The sequence below is a fragment of the Globicephala melas genome, chromosome 11, assembly GCF_963455315.2.
Source record: "Globicephala melas chromosome 11, mGloMel1.2, whole genome shotgun sequence".
Lineage (NCBI taxonomy): Eukaryota > Metazoa > Chordata > Mammalia > Artiodactyla > Delphinidae > Globicephala > Globicephala melas.
This window is the reverse complement of record NC_083324.2, coordinates 74,932,569-74,957,817: the sequence shown is the minus strand read 5'-3', so window position 1 is coordinate 74,957,817 and position 25,249 is coordinate 74,932,569. Positions and strand designations below refer to the sequence as shown.

General features: G+C 34.5%; 1 protein-coding gene across 2 annotated transcripts in view; it reads right to left on the bottom strand.

Annotated features, from left to right (window-relative positions):
- Positions 1-6,647: 6,647 nt before the first annotated feature.
- CD2AP (CD2 associated protein) overlaps positions 6,648-25,249 on the bottom strand; it is a 102,797-nt gene continuing 84,195 nt past the window's right edge. Inside the window, exons 13-18 of one of the 2 annotated variants that reach the window (XM_060307983.2) lie at positions 21,438-21,511; positions 18,968-19,080; positions 18,132-18,233; positions 16,864-17,033; positions 14,230-14,293; positions 6,648-10,305 (exon numbers count right to left, since the gene is read on the bottom strand). In XM_060307983.2, coding sequence (XP_060163966.1) covers positions 10,264-10,305; positions 14,230-14,293; positions 16,864-17,033; positions 18,132-18,233; positions 18,968-19,080; positions 21,438-21,511 — 565 coding nt within the window. In that variant the 3' untranslated portion in view covers positions 6,648-10,263. The remainder of the gene's footprint in view (positions 10,306-14,229; positions 14,294-16,863; positions 17,034-18,131; positions 18,234-18,967; positions 19,081-21,437; positions 21,512-25,249) is intronic. The other variant, XM_030870521.3, reaches the window with a different exon arrangement.

Genomic DNA, 25,249 nt, shown 5'->3' with positions numbered 1-25,249 from the left:
AGTATATAAAATAGGTAACTAATAAGAACCTACTGTGTAGCCCAGGGAACTCTACTCAATACTCTATAATGACCTATATGGGAAAAGAATCTAAAAAAGAGTGGATATATGTATGTGTATAACTGATCCACTTTGCTGTACACCAGAAACGAACACAACATTGAAAATCAACTATACTCCAATAAAATTAATTTTAAAAAATTTACTGGCTGCTCCAATTCTGTTTCATTTCCGGACTTGTGTCCCAGCACCTTTATTCAGTGTGGATGCTATTGTTTTCCTGGAGCCCTGTGGTTTTTGGTCTCAGGTGAAGGGCTCTAGAGGCACCTACTTCCCTGCCTTTGCAAGAGCTGGTGGCCTCGTAGGTAGACATCACTGACTGTGGAAGCCCTCTCCAAGCTTAGACAACAGTAACCCCCTAAAGAGGAGGAACTACCAACTGTTCATGTACGTGGCACCAAGGACAAGAAGGTGTAACACTAAACACACTGCTTTTGTAATCTGTATCTAGAACGTTAGAACTGCTATTAAAATTCAAGATCCTAATTTTTCAGTTGAAAAAACAGACCCAAAGATGTGATGAAATTTACCCAAGTTTCCTGAGAGGGGGAATGCAAGCCCAGGTTAGAATCCAAATCTCAACTCTTTTCCCCTAGTTCAAGAGTGGAAAAAACTACTCAATAGTGAATAAAAATACTGAAATGCAACTTTCCTTTGCCCTTTGCGTTGTCTATAGACCCTCTCTTACAAAAACTTATTTTATAAGAAAAAGAAGACAATTCTTATTAATTCAATTTAGTGCCATTCAGGCCCCCAGGGGGTTGTTTTTTCTCATAATCCAGGACCTTTGTTGCCATTAAGAATCATAGATCATCACTAGTTCTCACCTGCTCAAAATAAGCCCTGAGCCTTTCCCAGCTGATACCAGCCGATGTGGAACGTTTTGCTCCTCCCGAAAGCGCACTGCAGGGGCCTGGCTGTTCTGTGACTTGTTGGTGGGAAGAGCTGTGTGATGCTGTCCCACCCTGGCCTCCTACACTGCATGTTCTACATCTTCAAGTCCTTCAGGTGACTATGCCCTTTCTGGGGTAGTACTGTTCCCTGCTTCTGTGACCCTGTAGTCATGTCATCAACCACAAGATGGACATTTTGACCCCCTTTTGGAGAGAAAAGTCATTTTCTGCTTAGAATTCGAGCTGAATCTGGATTTGCTTTTTCAGTCAGGGTCATGGCACCATGGACTCCCCACTGACCACCTGCTCTGGGCTGTCGTGTCGGACCCCAACTCAGTGTGAATTGTACGAGGCCCTTGGGGAAAAGACAGGTGGCAAAATGAGAGAGATTGTACCATAATGTCTTTAAGAAGCCCACAGCACAAGCTCACTATTTTGTGAGCTTGTTACACAAGTGACCCTGGAGGGAATTTGATCTGGTAGATATCAGAACACATTGCAGGAAAAAATGGAGAAACAGGAGCAGTTCCCAGAGAACCAAGGGCAGGAAATGACCAATCAGGTTTGAGGAAGAGCCAAGGATATGGCAGCAACCTGGAGTCAAAGGAGCATCACCATCCAACAAGGAATGACAAACAGAGCAGAATGGTTTTGTTGCTGCTGTTGTGACGTGGTTATTCTCTTAGAGGAAAAAAATGTGAAGCACCTGGTGCCCCCTTTCTCTCTCTTCTCTGAGTACACGATCAGAGGGAAAGGCTTTATTTATTTGGTTGTGCCGGGGCTTAGTTGTGGCAGGCGGGCTCCTTAGTTGCAGCACGTGGGCTCCTTAGTTGCAGCAGGTGGACTCCTTAGTCATGGCGTGCGAACTCTTAGTTGCGGCATGCATGTGGGATCTAGTTCCCTGACCAGGGATCGAACCTGGGTCCCCTGTGTTGGGAGCATGGAGTCTTATTCACTGTGCCACCAGGGAAGTCACGGGAAAGGCTTTAAACTGTAGCAATGATTTTTTTTTTTTTTAGATCTCTTATAGATAAGGGAAGTGACAAGATTTGAGTGACTTGCCAAGTTCACATGGCTACTAACTTTAAGAGCCAGTTTTCAAAGCCAGATCTGTCGGATTCCAAAGCGTCAACCCTTTTCAGTCTGTCATGTGGAACTTAGCGGGGAGGGAGCTAGGGGAGTGCAGTGGCTGTGTCCCAGTTCTGGGTGAATTCAGTGGGTTGGAACCTTCTGCAATTGTTATTTGCCGCTTCTACCTGTATTTGAGGTTTACGCAAGCTGCTCAGGAGAAGCTGAGCTTCATTTGACTGCCATCTAGTGGTCATTTGATCTCTGTAGGGAATCTAAGTAGAGTTTTTGTTTCTCACGTCTGCTGAAGAGCCATGAAAATCATTTAAATTTGCAAAGATGTACATCAAGAAACAAAGAATGTTCCACCAAATCTTAACTTATGTCACACAGAGAAATCTAAACAGACTATGAGATCACTGAAAATGAACTTTGTAAATTATTTAGTCTAACTCTTTTAGTGATAGGAAAATTTGATACTCAAAAGAAATATAAAGGATTACAAAGAATGTTCTCTACATATTATCTATGTAAAGAGAGCAGATGATCAAAAGCACAGGCTTCAGAATTGGCCTGCCTAGGTTTAGCTCCATCCCTTATTAGCTGGGTGGCCTTGGCCAAGTTGCTTAACCTCTCTGAGCCTGTTTCCTCATATGTGAAAGGGTAACAGAGAAGAACAAACCTGACTCCATACTGGATCTATTCCTTTAGCTCTAACCCTTGTGCTCTGTAGCCTGTGCTTACTCATGTTGGCTTTGCACCTTTTGTAAAAGAATGTTGCCTATAGCCTGAAATATACAGGATAGCCTAGTCTCAGGGCTCTGACCTTTAAAGTTATAACACTTTTCCATTAAACATTTGCAGAACAGAGAATAATATTTGTCTTGTTGGAGGTTTATATGAACATTATGACCAGACCTATGTGCACAGCTGCTAGAACAAAGGATTCCAGCACCAAGAAGTTTGCAGCTACCAGCCACACCCCCTCCCCTTTTAGTATAAAAGAAGCCTGAATTCTAACTCAGGTAAGATGGTTCTTTGGGACACTAGTCCACCATCTTCTCTGTCTGCTGTTTTTCTGAATAAAGTCTCTATTCCTTGTCCCAACACCTCATCTCTCCTGATTTATTGGCCTGTTTTGTGGGGAGCAGTACAAGCTTGGACTCAGTAACAAAAGATAATAATAGTATCTATGACATCAAATTGTTGAGATAGTTAGATATATAGATACACAGGTAGATTTAGATGGAGATTACATGCAACAGTGCTTGGTACATGGTAAGCACAATACATACATGCCTATTTTTAGACTAAAGATAAGTTTATTATAAACCTTAGGGTAATTAAACTGACTACTTAAAGCCCAGTATAACAAATGTGTTAAAAGCATTTTAAGAGCATAATACAGAGCCTCTGGAAGCATCGCTATTTTATAATAATTGACATGATAGTGGTTAGTCCTGGGAAGCTATTTCAACTTGAATCCTTAAATAGTTGAAGAAGAAAGAAAAGGCAGGAGTAAGTGGTACCAAACTATCTTTGTATTCCCTGCACCGCACTCCCAGCAAAGGACATGCTCGGCCCTACCCCACCCTGCTCTGTCAGTATGACCACTTTTTTTTTAATTAATTTATTTTATTTTGTTGCGTCAGCTCCCTAACTGTGGCATGCATGTGGGATCTTCCCTGATCAGGACCCCCTGCATTGGGAGCACGGAGTCCCAACCAGGGAAGTCCCAGTATGACCATTTTTAACTCATCATTTCATGTAATGCATTAAGGCTGATAAATCTCCTCACACCAAATCTTCACAAGTGACATTGGTCTGTGGTGATCAGGTTTAGATATTAAAGTTACACTAGATTCATAAAATAAATTGGGGAAGTTTCCACCTACAGTTTTGACTAGTTTAAATCAAGCAGTTAAAACACAGCTATGATCCCCTCTGGCCTTGCTGTCTTTTTTCGTGGTAGAGCCTTAATTACATTTCCTATTTATGGTGGAATTAGTCAATTAAAATTTCTATTTCTTTTTGGGCAAATATTCATTCTTTACCCTAAAGTTTCGTAACTTAACAAAAATGTGTCTTGGTGTTATAAATCTTGTCAATCTTCTCTCCCCACCCCCACCCCCCACCCCCCGCAGGACATAGGGATTTTTGTTTGCAAAATCAAGCCTTTGTTTCAGGACAATTTTTTTTTTTTTTTTTTTTTGCGGTACGCGGGCCTCTCACTGTTGTGGCCTCTCCCGTTGCGGAGCACAAGCTCCGGACGCGCAGGCTCAGCGGCCATGGCTCACGGGCCCAGCCGCTCCGCGGCATGTGGGATCTTCCCGGACCGGGGCACGAACCCGTGTCCCCTGCATCGGCAGGCGGACTCGCAACCACTGCGTCACCAGGGAAGCCCCAGGACAATTTTTTTAAAATACATTTAACTATAACACATACACCTATAAAGATGCTTGTGTGTGGTGCCTGATCGCTCACCTTTGACTGCTGTCAGTTATTTGCTGACTAGAGCAGAGGAGCAGGAGATAACGATAGCTTTAATTCAGGACCGTTACCTAAAACACCCTGTCATCAAACCTGTTATCTTTCCTGGGAGCCCCTCGGTTTTCAGCCTTCAAGTTAGTAGGGTTTACAGCTGGTGTGGCTTCCCTTTCAGTTCCACAGCTCCATTCTGTTGTAGAGGATTCGGGTCTAAGACCATCAGATGGACATTTTAGAGAATCAGCATCTGGAATGAGGTCTGGGGAGCCTTATGTCAGACTTCAGGCTGTCCTCATTTTGTTCCAAATCTCAAAGCATTTGGGAGGTATTTTTATTATAAATTGTTGTTGTTTCCTTATTTGAGAAACAGATTTCCTTCAATCTCTTTCAATCTATCAAGTCGATTTTTCATTCTATTTATTGTCTTTAGTCAGTTTCAAGGGAGAGGATAAGAGTAAAAATGTCATGTCAGATTGTATTTGCATTCTGTTAATGTTTAGTAATATTTCTAAAAATGCACTATACCATGAAATGTTAACAATTGCCCTTACTAAAGAATTGAGTTACTCAGTGCACTTAAAATATAGTTTTACTTTTCATAACTTTATTCACACAATTTTCTAGGAACTGAAATGTAGCTAATAAAGACCACTTATAAGCTGATAGAAAAGAATAACCACCCAATAGTCGCAAAATGAAAACCACAACACCTTCTGTGATAAAAAAAAATTATTGGCTCTATACAAAAAATATTGTTGCCTATTTCTAAATTTATTTTCCTTTTATACAAGCATATTCACAATAAAGGTGTTAGTGGTAAAAATAAAAGCAATAATTGCTAGGATTCAGAAAAACATTTTCACACCCCAACACAGTCTAGTCTCTTGAACCTTGATTGGCAAGTCGAATAGACCCACGTGAGTTCAGCTTTTACTTCCTACAATGGGGCTAAATCTGAAAATTGTTCCTTCAGACAAAACCATCTGCACGGGCATTAGACAATCTCTAAAGTCCCTCAAACACTAAAACTCTACAACCCAAAACTTTACCATCATTTGCCTGCAAGGCTTAATTTATGCCCAGTGTTTGTAAAAGCCAATAAAAAGCAAGTAGAAATTTTCAAACTACATTTTTTTTTTAACTTAAACGACTTGCCACACTTATTTTCCATATTGCTTCATAGTGCTGTCTTATTCCTTTCCATGATTCAAATCTTCCCGATTTCTAGAAAGCCTGGAGTCATGTATGTGCTCAGCAAGAGTACATGGGCCTTGATGTCTTCCAGACTCTAGTGGTGCCCCTTTATGCGCGGTTTTGCTTTCTGCAGTTCCAGTTACGTGCAGTCAATTGCAGTCCATAAGTATGAAATGAAATGTTCCAGAAATAAACAACTCATAACCTTTAAAGTGCACGCCGCTTGGAGTAGCATGATGATCCCACGCCGTCCGGCTCTGGACGTGAATCACCCCTTTGTCCAGCGTGTCCCGCCCATTAGTCACTTAGGAGACTAGCAGAATCACAGTGCTTGTGTTAAGTAACCCTTGTTTTACTTAATAATGGTCCCAGAGCACAAGAGTAGTGATGTTGGCAATTCAGGTATGACAAACAGTGCTTCCTTTAAGTGAAAAAGTGAAAGCTCTCGACAATAAGAAAAAAAAAAAAAATCACATGCTGAGGTTGCTAAGACCTATGGCAAGAATCTTCTATCCACGAAATTGGGAAGGAAACAAATTTGGGCTAGTTGTGCTGTCGCACCTCAAGCTGCAAAAGTTAGGGCCACGGTGTGTGGCAAGTGCTCAGTTAGGATGGAAAAGGCATTATATTTGTAAAATACTTTAAGAGAAACCACATTCACATAACTTTTACTAGAGTATATTGTTATAATTGTTCTATTTTATTATTAGTTGTTAAACTCTGTGTCTTATTTATAAACTTTATCACAGGTATGTATAGGAGAAAACATAGTATTATGTGAGGTTCAGTACTGTCTGCGGTTCCGGGCATCCTCTGGCGGTCTTGGAATGTACCTGCCGTGGATAAGGGGGGATGACTGTATCTTGTTTTTTGTATTATATTTACCAGGACATCCAGTCGCAAGTTCAGAAACCAAAAAGTTTATGTGCAAGTTTATGCTTAAGGAACCAAGCAATGGGTGGGTAGTGGGGCTTCAGGAATGACTGTAATCAGTCTTAAAATTCTTCTGAATTCTGTCTCCATATCTTTATACTCTATTTAGTTCTTCCAAATCAGCTTTTTCCAGATGACAGGAAAATGTAACTGTGGAGAGCTCCCATGCTGAGACTAGCTCTTTGTTTCAAATGTTTAAAATCTCAGTCTCTGAGTCAATAATTAATTTGGGCAAAGTACTCTCAGCTCCATTTCGAATATCATACAAATGAAAGCAGTATCTCCTCCAAAGAAAGGGATGCTGTATTCAAAATCAAGGGGAGAGGACATACTATGCCTTTTCTCTTAATCTCATGTGCCTAATTTACATCATATCCATCACCACAAGGTGCTTTTGAGAAGAGTAAATCAGCAGCTTCCATTTAAAAAAATCTACTCTATGGCAAGATAAGGTACTTTATATAAATCATTTCATATTCTCCCAATAATCCTGTGAGGTAGGAATTATCATCTCACAGTTCCAGGTAGAAAGAAAAGACTCACAAAGGTTTTCAGTAAATGTCACATAGGTCTAGAACTTTGAATGCTTTTATTTTACTATTTACATTGTTTCTTTTATTTGGAAAACTCAAAGTAATATAAAATAATTTTCATCATACTCTACAATCAGCATATGCTGAAGTTAATGAAAAATAACCAATAAAGACTGACACAACTGGCAATACTATTCTTTATTTTCTTTTTGAGGGAGAAGCACGCTTTACAGCACCTGTAAACAAGTCAGTGAAGTATACTGTTTTGAGTTTCTCCATAAATATATATTATTATTTTTTTGGAATGTTAGAATACCACAACACCAACTGCATTACATAACAGTTACTGAAGGCAAGTCAGGCTACAACAAGGATAAAATTTTATGGCTAAAAATATTCATAGCAGCAACTTTTAAAAGATGATTTTATTAAATCAAGTCATTGCACTTGGTCATTTTATTGCTACAGCAAAACAAGGCCATTAAATTTTAACACTTCTCATTTCTGATTTGAACTGATTGTCTCATTCTTTTCATACATTTCAAGTTTAAATGCAAGCATAAAATGTTTACCAACACATCTAGAGAGCACTTGGGTTTATTTTTTTCTGTGATCACAGTAAGAAGCATAAAAAGAGAATCCTCTGTTACACCAGGCCCATTCTCTCTTCCTATCTTCAGACTCAGATTTTGTAAAGAGGTAACAGCTTTATAGTATGACCAAAGCTTGGTGGTCGCACGCACACACACACAATACTCCTAATATTGAAATATAATTAGGAAAATTAGTAATATTATGTTTTTCAAAGAATAGCAAACATTCACTACCAATTTGGCAATGACAGATGCCATGCTGTTCACCTCTACTCTGTAATTTATACTCATTCACTAAAAAAAAAAAAAGATTTACCCCCAAGTAAAAGCTATATAATTACATAGCATTTTATGATATGAACTTTATAAACAGGAATTAATAAAATTCCTATATCAAGAGCAAATACTGGTAAATTGCTAAAGTAATCATTTTTCCCTTTGATTTTGGTTTTCTTTTCTTTACTATTTGGTCAAGGGCAAGAAAATAGAGACACAGTACTTGAACTACTTTTCAATTCTGACTGAGGAGTACACAAGCAAACACTTTAAATGTCTCTCAGTACTCATGACCATCTTGATTTTATGCACTGGTGAGAAAATGACCAACAAAAACTTTAAGAACAGCCTGAAATCTGCTGGTAACTCCCCTACCCCGTTACTAGGGTGAGGAGGGAGCACTTAATCAGATCTTCCAGTCATAAAGCTGGAGGGTGATTTCCAGGGTACATTGTTTTTATATCTACCTGAAGACTTTCATGTTAAAATAAGACCTAATTTATTTAAGAAGAAAGAAATCATTCATTTGACAAGTCATTTAAAAACACTAGAACAGGAATAAACAATTTTGTTCAGCAGTGACCTCATCAGGAGAGCCCAAGGACTTTAAGAAGTTAGAATGTACATACTTAATGCACAGATTTCCCCAAAAGCACTAATTTAAGTTGTGAATTTACCATTAAGTAATTATGTATTGGAGTTTCTATTATTTTCTATTTCACTTTTATTTGAAACAATATGACAGAATTTCATTAACACAAGATTTCAGTATTTTAAAACTAAAATTTAAAGGAAAAATATTGCTTTGGGGGTTTAAAGAACACAAAATAGAAGCATGATAGATGGTACTCAAAATCTGAAAGTCATTTGCTATAATAAAGCTTAAAATCTAATTTTTTTTCAAAAAAAGATCAAATTTTCTACTTTCAATATAAACCCACATATTTTGAGACATATTATCTGTAGATAACATTTTTAAAAGTTCAATTGTTCATAAGTGACCGTGAAGAAACTGCTATTCACCCACTTTGTGAAAATGCATTTTGAATATGGCCAACTATTTGGTTTTAAATAAGCTGTGATGTTACGTTCTGTGACCTACTAAACACACTTTATAAAGCTGGTTACCTAAATGACAGCCCCAAATATCTCCACCAGTTAGTTTAGTCTAGTAGGTAAATTACACAATGTAAAACCTGAGTATTTACATAATGATAACTTGTCAAAGTATGAAACTGCATACTGAAGTTCTGAAAGCTCTGGAGTTTTGTTTTTCTAACATTACCATTATTAAAAATCAAATGGAGGGGCATGAAGAATTAAATCACAAGATTATGAAATGAGTAACATTTGAGCCTGTAAAATAAACAGAAAAGTACAGCAATAGGCTGGTGTTTGCATATTATATGTGCTGTAGTTTCTAGGCACAACAAGTTAAGGGTTAAATTGACATTTTTAGTTCCTTAGACCTAATGAATTTAAAATATAGCTCATATTTTCCCCAATATATTTAACAATCCAATACATTTTAACTAAATTCCTTTATGAATCCTATAGTGCAAGCAATAAAAAAATATTCCAAAAGTTGAAGAAATTATTTTGATTAGTTCATTACAGTTATTACTATATGCACGGGTGAGTAATCTGGTTTGTAGCTAGGAAACTCCTATTTCATCACCCAGAGTATCACAAACTGCAAACAAACAGGCACAACAGTGTAATCCTGGGTAAGAAGCTAAACATAAAAAATATATATATACAAAGTTCATATCCCTTATGTTTTATGGGAAAAGTAGTGACTATAGTTACTATAAAGCTAAACTGTCCCTCTCAAATGGTATATTTTACAGATTATTCGTAAAGATATCACCATATTTATAGTATAGATCTCTTTAAAAATAATACTACAAGTTTCAATAAAAAAAACTATTGTGAATTTTCTTTCCTTTTTATACAGATTCAGTAGTATTTTCAAGCAAACTAAACAAAAGAGTTTGCAATCCCAGCACATAAGAAATAAGGCCTCTTTTTTTTCATATTGGCAAAACAAAATATATAAAAAAAATTCACCCTCCCCCTACATTTTTCTATAGATATAATAGTTCATATACGCATATTTCTTTATCACGACATCAGCATTTGTTATTTTTAAGTAACAAGTCAGTTGAAGTTCATAGTGTTGCTTCTGAATCCCTGGAACACTGAGAACACTGGGTGCACGTCACTTCAAGAAGACATGATTGCTTTTTTCAGCTTCTCTATTTCCACCTAAATGGCAACAGATAAAATATCTTTACTTTAGAAAAGTTTATTTATTTTATCCTATGTCATGAAGAGCTGATCATAATTTCAAGCCTCCAGATTTTGATTTCCATTCTAAAATCCAATTTCCAATGGTGTCATAAATATTTTAAAAGTTCAACAGATGAAAATGTCACAATGCAAGTTCCTAAATGACAGGTGACAACAACAAAAAAGCAGCTACAGTTGTTTCACCCAGAACAATGTTAAATAACGTGAGCATTTGAAAGATCTGTAAGAAAATCAGCCCTACAAAAAACAAGAGTATCCTTGAAACCAAACTAAGAAACGTACCCGTACCTATAATTAAACAAAGGGGGCAATACAGAATGTTGTTGCTTTTTTTAAAAGGACCAGTTTAGTTCTCTGTTTTTCACTTACTGCTTAGGTGATATCAGTAAGCCACTTAACCTCACTTGGTCTCAACTTTCTCAACTGTAAACAGTACGTTCTAGATTAAATTGCCTTTAAAGCCCAGGAATATATATAAAATGCAGTCAATATGTTAAAAATAGTTCCACTGTTAGGTAGAAGACATTCTTCGCTTAACAGAAGTTCACAATTTAAGAAACGTTAGAAGAAAATTAGAAAAATTCATTAAATTTTCACAATAACTACAGAGTTATTTAACTTTGACATATTACGAATAACTAAGTTGAGGATCAAAGAGATTAAACACCATGCCAGTGGTTCCATGCCAAACTTGTACTGGTAAGGTCTAAGGCTTTAAAGCCCGCAGTTTTTGTACTCTCTTCCCAATTACATGGTATTTTGATCATCTCTGACCTTGCATTACATGTAGAAACATTTAGGCCTTACCTTCTCCTGATAGCATCATCCCTCTCCCCAACAATGCATACAAATAATACATGTTATGGCTAACTTCTGACAAATAGATCACTACTAAATGATGAGCATTTTGCTACAGTCAAAAAGTATAATTTCAATAAGCTCACAATCTCCTAAGGGATCCTAACCATTCAAGAATGGTTTGCTAATTCCAGGATGTTTCCTGATATTATTCTTTGACTAATATGATTATTAGCCAAACATGTTAGTAGCATTGGATTGAGACAAAATACCTTCAATCTTCAGCCTGATGCACTATTATCATCTCTATTCCAAAGATACATTAACCACTGCATGAATTTTAGTGCGTGAGGATGCATAGAAAACAGAAAGAAAAAAAAATTGGTAGAAGAGGGAGTGAGGGTGGGGTGAGGGTCAGGGTGGAGAATAACCCTGCACGCAGTCAGTAATACTCCTCACAGACTGCTGCTGGCCACATAAATTTAGGTATCTGGCAAATACTTGCATTGCTGGAGTTTCTCTTCTAGCATGTTTATGTTCATTGTTCATCATTAGTCCTCTGTACCACTCCTCAGTATAATTTAATACTATATAATGTCAATGTTATAGCAGTTCAAAGTATTACTTTTAATTTGGGGAGAAATATAATTTCTCTTTCAAACATATGATCCTAAGACTCTAATGCCTTATTAAGTGTATTAAGTATTGAACTTTTCCCACCAAAAAAAAAAAATTTATAATACAGGTCAGTGAGAGGCTAAGTAACAGCTGATTTTGCTGGGAAAATATAATCAAATGAAATTCTTCAAAAAAAAAAAATTCATTTGACTCTTTCCATGATTTTTATGACAAATTAAGTCATATATACAAATTTAGTATTGTATTAGTTCCTCTTGCTAACCTTATTCCTTTATTTTCATATATGAATATGTGTTACGTATAAAATATAAGGAATGAAAGTCAAAAAACATTTGTTTTTAATTTTTCAATTTCTACCATGTTGCACACTGGGAATTTAACATATATTTAGAAGATATATTTTTCATATCTATCTTCTAACATTTATTAGTTTGACAAAAATTTGTTAGCAATCTAATATGTATATAGCACTGTGCTAGGAGCTATGGGCAAAGATGAAACAGAAAAAGGTCCCACCTCCAACAGTATAGAAGATGGGCAAAATAAGTACATAATGTGAATAGTGATATGACAGAAAATTATTACTTATTCATCTCTTACAAAACTAAACATGAATTTGAAATAAGAAAAACTGCTTTTAATCAGAAGACTGGTGGCCAACTCAGTGAATGTGATTGAGCAGGGCCTTGAGAATCTACAGAACTTGGGCATGATAAGTGAGACAAAAGGAAAATCCATGAAAATATAGTAAGAGTAAAAATTCAGACAAATTAACTGTAAGGGACAATTGAGGATTAGTAAGTGAGGAAAGAAAGATAAACGAGGACCAGGACATAAGAGACCCCATTTGCCAAGTCAAGAAGTTTGAACTTCATTCAGCAAGTAATAGAAAGTTTTCGAAAGTACTGAGCAAGGGAAGACAAGATAAGAATGAGAGAAACAACAAGCTAAACAGAAGATGAGAGCATGAGAAAAGGACAGAAACAATGAGAATAAAGAGAAAATGGTTAGGGAGTACAGCCAGTAGGCCTAAAAGTTAGTGGAATTAGAAGAGACGGAAGTCCCACATCTGCATGACTAGAAGCGCAACAAACTTTCAACACAAACAGAAAATCAGAATCTGAAAAGAAGGTGCTACGTGTGACAGGGGACATGCTAAGTCTAAGTTCACAGTGGAACATCCAGGGAGTCTAATAGCTGGAAACTCAGGACAGAAGCTGGGAAAAGAAGAACTAGATTTCAATGGCAAATGCACCAGAGCTAATTATGATACTCCTGGACACAGGTGAGCCAAGAGTGAATGCACAGAGAAGAGGCCTAAGCACAACACTGAAGGAACACCTCACTTAGGTGAGGAGAGATGGAGAAGTCAGACAGAAGAATGCAGGGTCACATACACCAAGACATACTTTGAAAAGGTGGTGATGGTAAAAATGTGAAGTGCTGTAGAAACCGAAGAGACATAGGAGTTGCCATCAGTAAACCCAAAATGCAAGGGGTTCAGGACTGAACTAAAAGTGAAGAATTAGTGACTGTAAATGTATGCTTTTCTTGTTTTTTGTTTGTTTGTTTTCTTTTCTTTTCTTTTCTGCAACAAATGAACTGCAAATGAAAAGAGAATACAGATCAAGAGGGCAGCTAGACCTAAAAGGGGGCTTTTTATTTTTTGAATAAAGGGGAAAATTGAGTATTTTCAGGGAAAGAAAGGAGAGTGCCAATAAAGGTTATGTGTCAGATATAAGAGTAAAAATGGAGTTTTGATAATCTGCCAAATACCTTCACACATATTATCTCAACAACTAAAGCTAAACGAGGGTAAGTGACTTCCTGGTTCAAATGGTGTAACTTAATCCCTAAGAGCAAAGGTTCTGGAGTCTGGCTGCTTCTATTAAAAATGTTAGCTCCACTGCTGACTTAATCATTCCAAACCCTAGTTTCCTCACTCTGAAACTGTCAGTCATCAGCAGAGAGTGAAGATGATGACATTAGCTACAAAGTAAACTCAATTCAGTGAGAAATTAAAGTCAGCAAATCTATAGCCATCCCAGTACCATCACCACCCCTGCCCCCAGGCAAAAAAAAGAAAAAAAAGTTTAACTGTGAAGAAAAGAGAACTATAGCTCAAGAAAGGAGTGTTGAGTGCAAAAGATCTAAAACTAGACACCTTTAAGAGGCAAGAACCATGTTTGCTTTATTCATGAGTGTATATACCTTGTGCCCCGTGTCTATGAGAGTGAGTGCTCAAAAAACATTTGCCGAATGAATGAATGGAATGTGGCAGGGAGTCAACAAGAGATTAATTAAATGGCAACCAAGCTGTAGGGAGTGTCCAACTAAAGCAGGATAGCATAATTTGTAGCGGAACCAATCACCCAGTTGGGTTGGAAAGAACATGTCTAGTTTATGCTGACTACAATCTCAATGCTGGAAGAAATGAATTACCTCTAGATTACTTCTCATTGCCTTCTCTTCTTCCAAATCTTTTCGTAGTTTTTCCAGTTCTTTCCTAAAAACAAAGTATTTATTACTGTTAAGTCTTCCGATTAAACAATATACATTTGACTAAGGTTAATAGGATCTGTTGCCTGATATCCCAGAACATAGGGAAAACTTTGAAAGGAAACAGCCATATTGACTGAGAAAAAATTCAAATTCTCTAGTTGAAATGATTCAATACAACAGTTAAAAAACACAGCAAAATCATGGCAAACTTGAGATAAAGAAATTTTTAAGTGAATACAGGTAATTTTCCATATTCAGTTATCATTCATTTCCAAGGCAGGACACACAGCCCAAATAATTTGGGAAAATGAATGTGAAAATATGTCACAATGCAAGGCAAATTATAATTTTTAATACAATAACCTGGACTTTACATACCCTTCTCTGTTTTTTTTTAATTAACTATTACATTAAAATCCAAATCAATAAACAAAAAACTGCAGCCAACAATCCCTCTTCTGTAACTCATGTTTTCATTTTTCTAGGTTCCTTGTATATTTTTATATAGTCATTTTCCCCTCCATTTCATTTTCTAAGAGGAACTCAAGACTTTTAAAATACTCTTTGGAAAGAATTCTAAAATATCTGATAAATAATATATGTAAGTCATTAATATTTTTATTCATTCTACAGCTTATTTAAGAGCACCTATGGGCAATTTGTATGTGGATTTATTCTTTCAATATAGCACACTTGGTATCAAAAATGCAAAATGTCAAAATTAACAAATCAGATTGTTCTCTAACTGGTACCTGAGAGGTGCTCAATAAATATTTACTAGATAAATGAACTTATAGTTTATAATGTGCTTACTGCAGAAACTGTGGATAAATTTGCCAAACCTAAACCAAGGTAAACTGAAGAATTCAAGAAATATCATGTATCAAATTTCCTCTCTCTATATGATATAAATGTGTATAATATATGTTTTCTAAGTAGGCGTTCAAGATAACTTTATGTTTCTATCTAAGAGATGTTTGTAGAAGTGCTCTGCAAACTATAAATACATCATGTTGTTAATCTCAATATTTTTTTAAATAAATAATCCAATGTCAACAAAGAATTGGAGGAGAAACAGTGAATTCAAAATCAGTGGTAACACGGTCTCTGGCGATGAGTATTATACCAGATTCCATATTCCATGAGATACTCTTAGAGGCCAGAGAAGAAGCTGGAGTAGGGGAGGAGCACCTGAACCCTCACCCTCAGTTTAGTTAGATTAGCTGATCTTTGATCTATTTTACCTACTGGGCTTTTGTGGAAGTATGTTTAAAATGCTAACACATTTTAAAATTCACATAATAATGTTTATAAGAAAAGATCTCTAAATCAATAGAAGATCCAAGTTTGAGTTCTAGCTCTACCACTTAAGAGCTGTGTGATCTTACATAATAACCTTTACCTCTCTAAACGTTTATTTCTTCATTTAAAAGAAGGGAGGGGACTATAGCAGGTGATCTTTTAAATTTATTTTAGCTCTAAAAAGTCCCTAACTTTTACTTAGGCATGCCTCACCATATACCATTATCAAAAACTTTCAGTTAAGAGAAAGGCCTTACAAATCACCTATCCCAACCCATTTGTTTTATAAATATCCAACTCAACCCCAGCAGAAACAGTGATCAAAGTCCTCTGAGAAGAAAACCAAATGTATATATAGATACACCACAGATCCAAAATAAAATGGCTTTTCCTAATACTTTTAAGACTAATTAACCCATCTTTGACATTTCTAGCCTCAAATTATGTGTTTAAGGTTCATCTATGATATAACATGTATTAGTATTTCATTTCTTTTTACGGCTGAATAACATTCCATTGTATGGATGTACCACATCTTGTTTATCTATTCATCAGTTGATGGACAGTTGGATTGTTTGAACTTTTTGGCTATTATGAATAATACTATAAACATCTGTGTACAAGTTTTTGTTTGAACATTTGTTTTCAATTCTCTTGGGCAGTACTATACCTTGGCGAGGAATTGCTGGGTCATATGAGAACATGAGATTTAACTTTTGGAGTAACTGCCAGACTGTTTTCCAGAGTAGCTGTACCATTTTACATGCCCACCAGCAAGGCACAAGGGTTCCAATTTCTCACATCCTTGCCAACACTTGTATTGTTCATATTTTTTATTATAGCCATCCTAGTGGGTGCGAAGTAGTATTTCATTGTGGTTTTGATTTGCATGTGTTAATGACTAATGATGTTGAACATCTTTTCGTGTGCCTATTAGCCATTTTTCTATAATCAAGCTACTAGAACCAATTCTATAATCGAGCTACTACTTTCTCATTTACCTGGTTTGCCTTTTTCATAATTGGGCTGGGTTTGCTTATCCAAGCTTTCCAATTCCTAATTAGAATAACTAGAATTAATAGAGTTTCTAATTATTATGTTTTCTAATTCAAGCTTTTTTGCCTAGAGAGACACTATCAATAAAAATTTCTTTGAAAACAAACTTGCTCATACTAGAAACTTGGCAGATTACTTCTTTACTTGATATAATTTGAAAGAATTCTTTACACATGTGTTAAGTAGTGCTCAAAGAAGAAAATAAGGGCTACTTACCCATGATCCTTTTTTAGTGCTTCCACAACACACAGCAATTCAACAATCTGAGCTTTAAGTTCATCCAAAGAATTTTCTGTTTCTAGCTTAGCTTTGATTTCTAATGGAGTTAGAAAAGCAGCTGTATTTGGTTTAGAAGCACTTGAAGGTGTTGAAAGGTAAACAGACGGCTGAAAACATATAATAAACAGAAAATTTGTATTTACATTTAATATTACATTATAAATTCAAAAGATTTTTACTGCAAGGAGATAAATAACTGAAGTAATACTTCCAAGATAAATAAAAAACTTGAAAATCCAAAAAGCAGTTTGACGTTCATAAATGGAAAAACCACTAAACGACCAAAGAATAAACTTGTAATTACTAAGGGTTTTTGTGAGAAATGTCACGGGCTTTATTTAAAAAAAAAAAAAGAGAGAAAAGAAGATCCATTAGATTTATCTTATGGTTTACCTAGTGGAACATCTAGAAGCAAGAATATAAAAGCATTATTAAGGTACTGCTTTGATCCTTCATATTAAATAGTTATTATTTAGGATATCCAGAGAGCTCCAATTAAAAGCGATTATGAAAGATTTAGTAAGTCCATAGAAGAGGCATTAAAATGGATCCATGGCCTGACATTCTTTTACCATTTCACTTAGGTAACAGCAAGTAAAATTTCAATAGACTGCTAACAGCTGAGAGAATTCAGATTAAGTGTATCTGATAAAATGAATAGCAGTCAAATGCCTTGAAATGAATTTGAGGAACAGGCATGATCTTCTCAAATATAAGATGTGTGTCAGTTGTGGTAATACTATCTTAAATTAAAATGGCAAGGGCTTAGCAAAGACTCTTAACACCACGTAATAGACGGAAGAATCCATGTATTCTACCATTCATTCCAGTGTGTATTCAGTGCTTATTATGGTGCCAAGCACCAAGTTACATAAGGAGTAAAAGAGTGATGGCTTCTGCCTAAGGAGTGCATGTTTAACGGGAAATGAAACAAATATATATAGATCTATGCCTTAAAAAATATGAAACATGTAACATTTGTATTACTCATTTAAAATAATGTGACTCTCCTAAAAAAGATCTACAGAGAATAATGTAACTTAAGTTTAACAGTAATTATTTAATTTTATTTAGTTTTAGTAGGAATTATTTTATTTCCTGGCAGAAGAAATAATTCTTCCTGAAGGACATGTTAAATTCCACAATTTTGATGTTCACAAAGAACGCTACAAATTATACAAATCTTAGACCAAAATGCACCTTACCTTTGGAGAGTAGCATGAATCCTTCTTAAATTCAGATGGCTTTAGGTTGGCACTATCATCTTCTTTTGGTAACTTCAGGATTTTTTCTGGGCTTTGAGTTGGCTGAATGATTTTTTTTTTAAATCAAGAAACAGAAAACACCAAAGAAAGAAAAGGCAGTAAGCATCTAGATAATAAAGTAAGTAACTTTTATCACTGTTTTCAGCAGATACTGTTCCAGATATTCCATTATTGTTAACAGGATTTTACATAATTTCATGCTGAATAACACACTTGCATATCTTGAGGGCAGAAAAACAGCTTGCCTATTAGCAACAAAAATTTTCCCTACTTAGGTAATTTAAAAGCACAATAGTACTAAGAGCTAATGTATTAACACTGAAGTACTACCAGTATCCCAGGCAATATACTGAGAGCATAAAAAGAAGTTGCACATTTAGAGACCAGGATTAGTACTACAAAAAAACACTGACTATTTCAGGGGGAAAAAAAATGTTCTCATTCTTTCTTGAAGTGAATATGTACAACTCAATTCTAATTACTGCTTTTGGACAAGTATATTGCACAGGTCCCCTGTCCCCTCTCGACACTGTGCTCTGTGGTTATGGTCTTAGGACAACTCTGCTTCTGATTCTGTAACCTTCCATTCCACGTCCTGTGGAAATGAACAGGTCTCTTCCCCATATCTCTTAAATACAACCCTTGGCCACTTGAGTATAGTTACCTTCCTGATTTTTAAACTTCAGTGGAGCTATAAATCCTCCCTCATTCTTATCTTCAGAAGGACTCTGGATTTACTAAATTCTCTGTGTTTCATAATACTAAATGTAACTCACAGAATGTCCACCATTGAAGCGGCCAGGCAATCTTCTTCCAGGCATCTTCGGTCTATTTGCAGTGAGATGTAGCAAGTTTTCTGATGAAGCTATGTCATCAAAATTTACAAGATCTGGAGAAGAAAAGTAAACATATCTATTAAGAGATAACTGCACATTTTAAAAGGCAAAAAAGAACGTCTCTGATTTTTAACAAACTATAAAATTAAAAAGAACACCACCAAGACTCACAAGTTGACCTGTGCTTTTCATATGCATTTGGAAAACAACACTCACCCTCAAAAACTAACATCCTCTTTACCTGATACATTTTATATATTAACAATATAAAGTTCATGTTTTTAACAGAGACTTAGACCTCAACAAAAGTTCTTACTGCAAGATATAAATCTGTACCACAAGTTGTAGTAGTATGAAAAAGCAGTCATCTTAAGTTCTTGCTTATAAAAAAAAACATGATCTACTTCTTCAACTCAGAATTAATTATAACATATCAAAAAACTAACTTATGAAATGTGTTTTAAAGTTCAAGTAATATCCTAATATTAAAATTTTTTAAACTCAATTTTATCTGGGACCCTGCTGCTTTCCAATTGCATTTCTTAATGTAAAGTGAAAGTGTAATTTAATGTGTCTTCATATATGTATGTGCATAGTATACTGTAGCTGGGACTCGACCTGTTTATAGTTCACTGTACTTCTGCTTAGACATTATCATGTGTAGGAATCAGACCATAGTTATAAATCTAAGGCAAATCAGATACCAAGGGAAAATGCTACATAAATCATCCATTTGCTTCCCCACCATCAAAGGCTGGTTGACCTTTGATCCAATAACTTGAGTTTAAGGACAAATCTAGGTAATTTCTATCTCTGAAACAATAGTATATAATACCTTCCCTTTTTCTAGATGGTCCAGAAAACCTTGCTGAAGGAGTTGGTCTTTAATTTTGAAGCCCAGATATCTATAAGTGGTAATAAGAACCCTAAGGTTAATTCCTGGCACTTCCACTATCATTATAATTTTCCTTTGGCCCAGGTTCCAAACTAAGATTATTAATCACAGTCAATATGCCGTCACTCATTATGGCAGCAGGTATCTTTTGCCTTGTCTTCCAGGTATGGAATCATTCTTCACGTTGCCATTGCTTGGAAGTTTATAATGCTTTCTGTCAAATATTTAGATGTCCAAACTCAGAGAATTGTTATTTCTTAAAAGAAATCTAAAGATACTTATCATTACTGCCCTTAAAGCTTACTCATCAAATTTCATATTCAAAGTAATTTATTTAGAGAATTTTTTTTAAAGGGATGGAGGACACAAAGGTAAAACAGGAAGAGGTTACCACTAACTGGCAATATACATTTTGTAACAACTGTAAGTATTTGTTGACCTCTGTTAATTCTTTTCCATCTTAACATTCTGGGATTACTTTGTATGTTCTATCTTGGATCTAGTCACTAGGCTAATATACCACAACAGGCAATCTAATGGGCTTGGATTAATTTTTGTGTTGAGTTGTTCAATAATTGTCTATAAATAATTATAATATACAACAAACCACAATAAGAAACACAGTGGCTTTAATGGAGAATGCATTATATAATGTGAAAGACCTTGAGCCTTAAACATATATTTAAAAGAAAACAATATTTTAAAAGATGTTAAAAATATGCTATAGTTTGAAGGGTTAAAAATTGTTTTTTACATCAATAAATATGTATTGACAACCTACAAAAAAAACCTTGAGAAGTACAGTCCATTTTGGCCTGTGGAGATTATTTTCAAATGCATATTTAAGCAACTTTTAAAAAGAAAAAGAAACAAACAAAAACAAAGGAAGAGATGAAGATAAATTAAAAGGGTAAATAAAAGGAAGATTTACAAAATTATACACCATGCTCATGTAAAAATGTCTTCTGTATGTCCAGTTTTGGGCCACAACACCAAGACAAGTAATTTTACTATTCTAAAACTCTCTCAGGTCCTCCACTAAGTCATTAGGTTAGTAAAATGAAATAGTGCACATTTCTGACTCATGATATACTTGAATGCTTTTAAATTTACCTACGAGTGGTATCAGTGGATTTATATTTTACACACGGCATAAAAGGCATGACAATCACTTAACTCTTGCCATCACATTGTCACTCTGCCAGCCATTTACATGTCTACACATTGCCTAAGACATGGAATTTTAAAATATTAAAATAAATATAAAATTTTGGGAGAAAAAACCTGACTTTTATGGTTGTCAACTAAAATAACCTTGTATCAAAAGAATATTTTAAACTATCAAGAAAAAATTTCCAATATGAATTTCATTTTATTTTAAAATGGAAAACCAAAAGGGTTAGAATAGACAGACAAACACGTACACTTTAGTAAAATTACAAAGAAAAATCAATGTGCACCACCTATTCATATTGACTATATTATTTTTATTTCTTTTATAAATTGTCATCTTACCAAAATGGAGAAAGGTAGGATAATTTCCTGACACGTAAGAAGGGAAACATGGCAAACAGGCTAGGAAACAAAATCTGGAAAGAAAAGTCAAGGATAGGAATGTCTAGAAAAAAGACTAAACCAAAAAAATTATTTTACAAAGCAGGAAAAAGGAACAGTTGTAGAATGAATAGAACCATTTTAATGTTTAGCAGATATTGCAGTTCATCTAAACTTACATTAAGATGTGTATTAGATTTTAGATTTATTCTTTTGTCTTTCAAAAGGAAAAATTATTAGTATTAATTTCAATATACATTAAACTAGAAAGAAGTCTTCTTTAAATTACTCACTGAACACCAAGACAACTTCTAAAAGAATGTTTTAGTACTAAAATTAGAGGTCAGAGTAATAAATCAACATAGTAACAACTCATTGATATAGTTATAACTGAAATTAAACCACCTTTTAGTCAAAGTTTTGGTCCTCAGCACATGATAGTAGTTACAGTAAAAGAGGCAATTTTAATTCTGGTATGGTATAATAGGAAAAAAAATATGCCAAATATTATTTTTAAATACCCCACTATAAAAATACAGTAGTGCCTTAAGTGATACTCTCTATAATGATATTATCAAGGAAATTATTATTAGAAAATAAAAATTTTAATTACTGCTCTTATTTCCCAGGTAAATTCTACCTTTTGGGGTATGGTATTTTGTTTTGTTTTAATACTAGTTTAGATACAGGCTCGCTTTTTATAGTGTCTACCACTCAACAGGTAAACATTGTATTCAAAAAATCTCACCATAATTTCTTTCTGGAAGAAATAAATGAATAAATATTGGGAAATTAATTCAAACAAAATAGATCAATTATTAAATAGAAGTGAAGAGAAAGAATGTTGCCCTATTTAACAATGAAGGTTTTCAGATCAAATAATGTATCTCTAAAAATTTCCTTTAATCCAAGAAGAATTTATCACAAAAGATAATGAAAAAGGATAAGATACTACACTCTAAGAATACTTCATCAACTGTGCTTTCTTAATGAAACAGCTATGTTTCCACTAAGTTTTCTGTCTTGTAGTTTAAAACTAATTGTAAACCAATTTTACTTCCTGGAAAATTTACTATTTTAGAAATACTTAGACTATGTGAACTTTACAATTAACCTGTAGTAGCAATGAAACTATCCTAAACCAATTTTTGATGAAGTGTTGGAAAAAGAGAAAAAAATTAAAACATGGTCTGATAGCTCTGCAATTTGTAGTACTATCTTGTATCATATATGAGAATATTTATGAAAAATCTTAAAAAAATGAAACAAATTGAGTATTCTAGGAATGTTTTTTTATGAACAAAAAAGACTGTATTTATACACATGAATATATATGTTTATATATGGGTTTGTATACAATCATATCAGAGAGTAACGAAAGGAATTTACATCCTTAATAGATAAGAGCAGAAACAGAGTTAAGAAGTGATTAACAGTAGAGGAGGGGAAGAAGGGAAATTACATTTTATAGCAACTTCCATGTTAGGTTTTCTAATAGGTATCATAGATATGATGGATCATTCAATTGTTAGTTAAGTGAGAAAATAAGCAAAACATGCCAATGACCAATTAGCTAATAATTTAAAACTCACATTTTTTTAACAGCAAATTCTACTATATCATTTCACCTCAAATTATTCTTTTACAAAATAATTAAACTCTAAGGAGATTTTCATGTATGTTTTAAACTTTCTGAAACTTACGTTAAAGGGCTAGTTTCATATGTCATTTAAAAAATTTAAAACTTCAAACTGGGCCATATATGTAAATTAAAACATGCCTCAATCTAACGCCAAATTTGAGGCTGTATCTAATACAGAACACAGTTTTTTTTATAAGGTGCCAACAAAGAAGAGGTAAAACACTTTTATACTACAAGTACTAAGGACATGATATTCTAATTTTAAAAAAAGGAAATAAGGAATTGAGGTTGGAGTTGAGGTTGAGGTTGGAGACATAAGCTACTTGCTATCAGCAGCTATGCCTTTTATCTTAGCGAACTATTTGTGCCCAAAACACTACTGCAAATACACAGCTGCTCAGTAAATATTTGCTACTTAATATGAACTCAATTTCCAAAATTTATATTTTCTGAACTTTATAGGGTGTAAGTGCAGTACACCAAAGGCAGTGTGATCGTGGAAGATATAAAGACTGAAACTTGGAATCAGCTGTTAGTTTTTTGACCGTGTATGTGTCTCGGCACCTCTAAATTACTTCCTTATTTATTTAAACAAAAAAGCAAACTAGAAGTTAGAAATTTTCAAACTCTGTTTCACAAAGCCTCACATTTTTAATGAAGAATAAATAATAGCTATGGCTATAAGACAAGAAATGGGACTAAAATACAAAGGAAAAAGAACTTTTCAACCACCAATAGTCTGACATTGTTACATGGTATTTAGAAATGTACCAAAGGAAATAAAGTTTGCTGGTAATCCTATATAGATAAAGTTTGGAAAAAAAAGTGAAAATTTGTTTTAACTGACTTAAATTATTTTGGTAATTTCCATGACTTTGAGAAAACTAAATAAAGCAAATGTTGAAGAATGATACAAAGTAACAAAAAATACAGAAAAAAAATAATAAGCTCTAAATATTACCCTCTCAGCTCCCAGAGACTCATCAAAATTTAAGACTTCTGATAAATAAAGACTGCAGAATATTGTGGAAATTCAAAAGATAATACCTATGGATTTTTGATATCCAGAGTTAAAAGTGTGTGCTTAAATTTTTTTCTCTATTACTTTTGAAAACACCTTTCTAGCTACATTTTAAATCAAACAGAAAACAGTAAGAACTAATAGAATTACATTTTTTACCAGCAACCTCAATTTAAAAAAAATTAAAGGATATTTTAAAAAAACACGAAGTTTTTTTTTGTTTTTTATTTAACTAACAGTAAATTAGAACAATTTTCACCAAAAACATACTGAATATATTTGAGTGACTGTCTCTAAAATACAATCAACATCTCAATTTCCAGAAATTATTGATGACTATGGCTTCATCCAGATCAGGTAGGCTCCAAATACATGATGAAAGATCTATAAGACATTCCAATTAAAAAACTGAAGGAGACTATGCTTAGGTTAGAGCTTTTGTACTGACAAACTAAAGAGAACGAAGAAAAAAATCACCTAAAAAATTTGAAAGGTAATACGTAGCACATTTTACAATAGAGTGACAAAAAAAATCTTAGTGTAACTGGCCTTCAAGTTTAAATATAAAGAACTGTTAACTTGAAGCTAAAAAGTACGTTGACATTAATTTTTTTTTAAAGAAAATCACAGAGAACTTTATATAAAGGGGATTTAAAGAGTTCTCTTCTGGTTTACATGATCTTGAACACTTGCTGTGTCTTTAGCTTACTTTGTTTAGATGCAAAATAGGGGAAAATGGCATCTACCTCTTAGAGTCAGTGTTAAAATAAGAATATATATGAGAAAATGCTTTTAAAATGTTAAAAAACTAAAAACGAATGCAAAGTGCTATAAAATAAGCATTACCACAAAGTAATGATGGTGCAATGCCTTTAACAGTGAGACCTTGTATCAAGACTTCTCTGAAGCAAAAAAAAAGAGACTTTTCTGTTTCAAGTATTCCATTTTACAACTGAGAAGTATAAAAAACCAGGAGACAAAGATGATTAATGGGCTGAAAAATCAGTCCTAAAACTTAAGGAATTAATATTTAGCTAAAGAAGTAAAGCCTGCTGAGATAGACAGATATATAGAGAGAGAGAGTCATAAGAAAGCCTATTTTCCAGAATT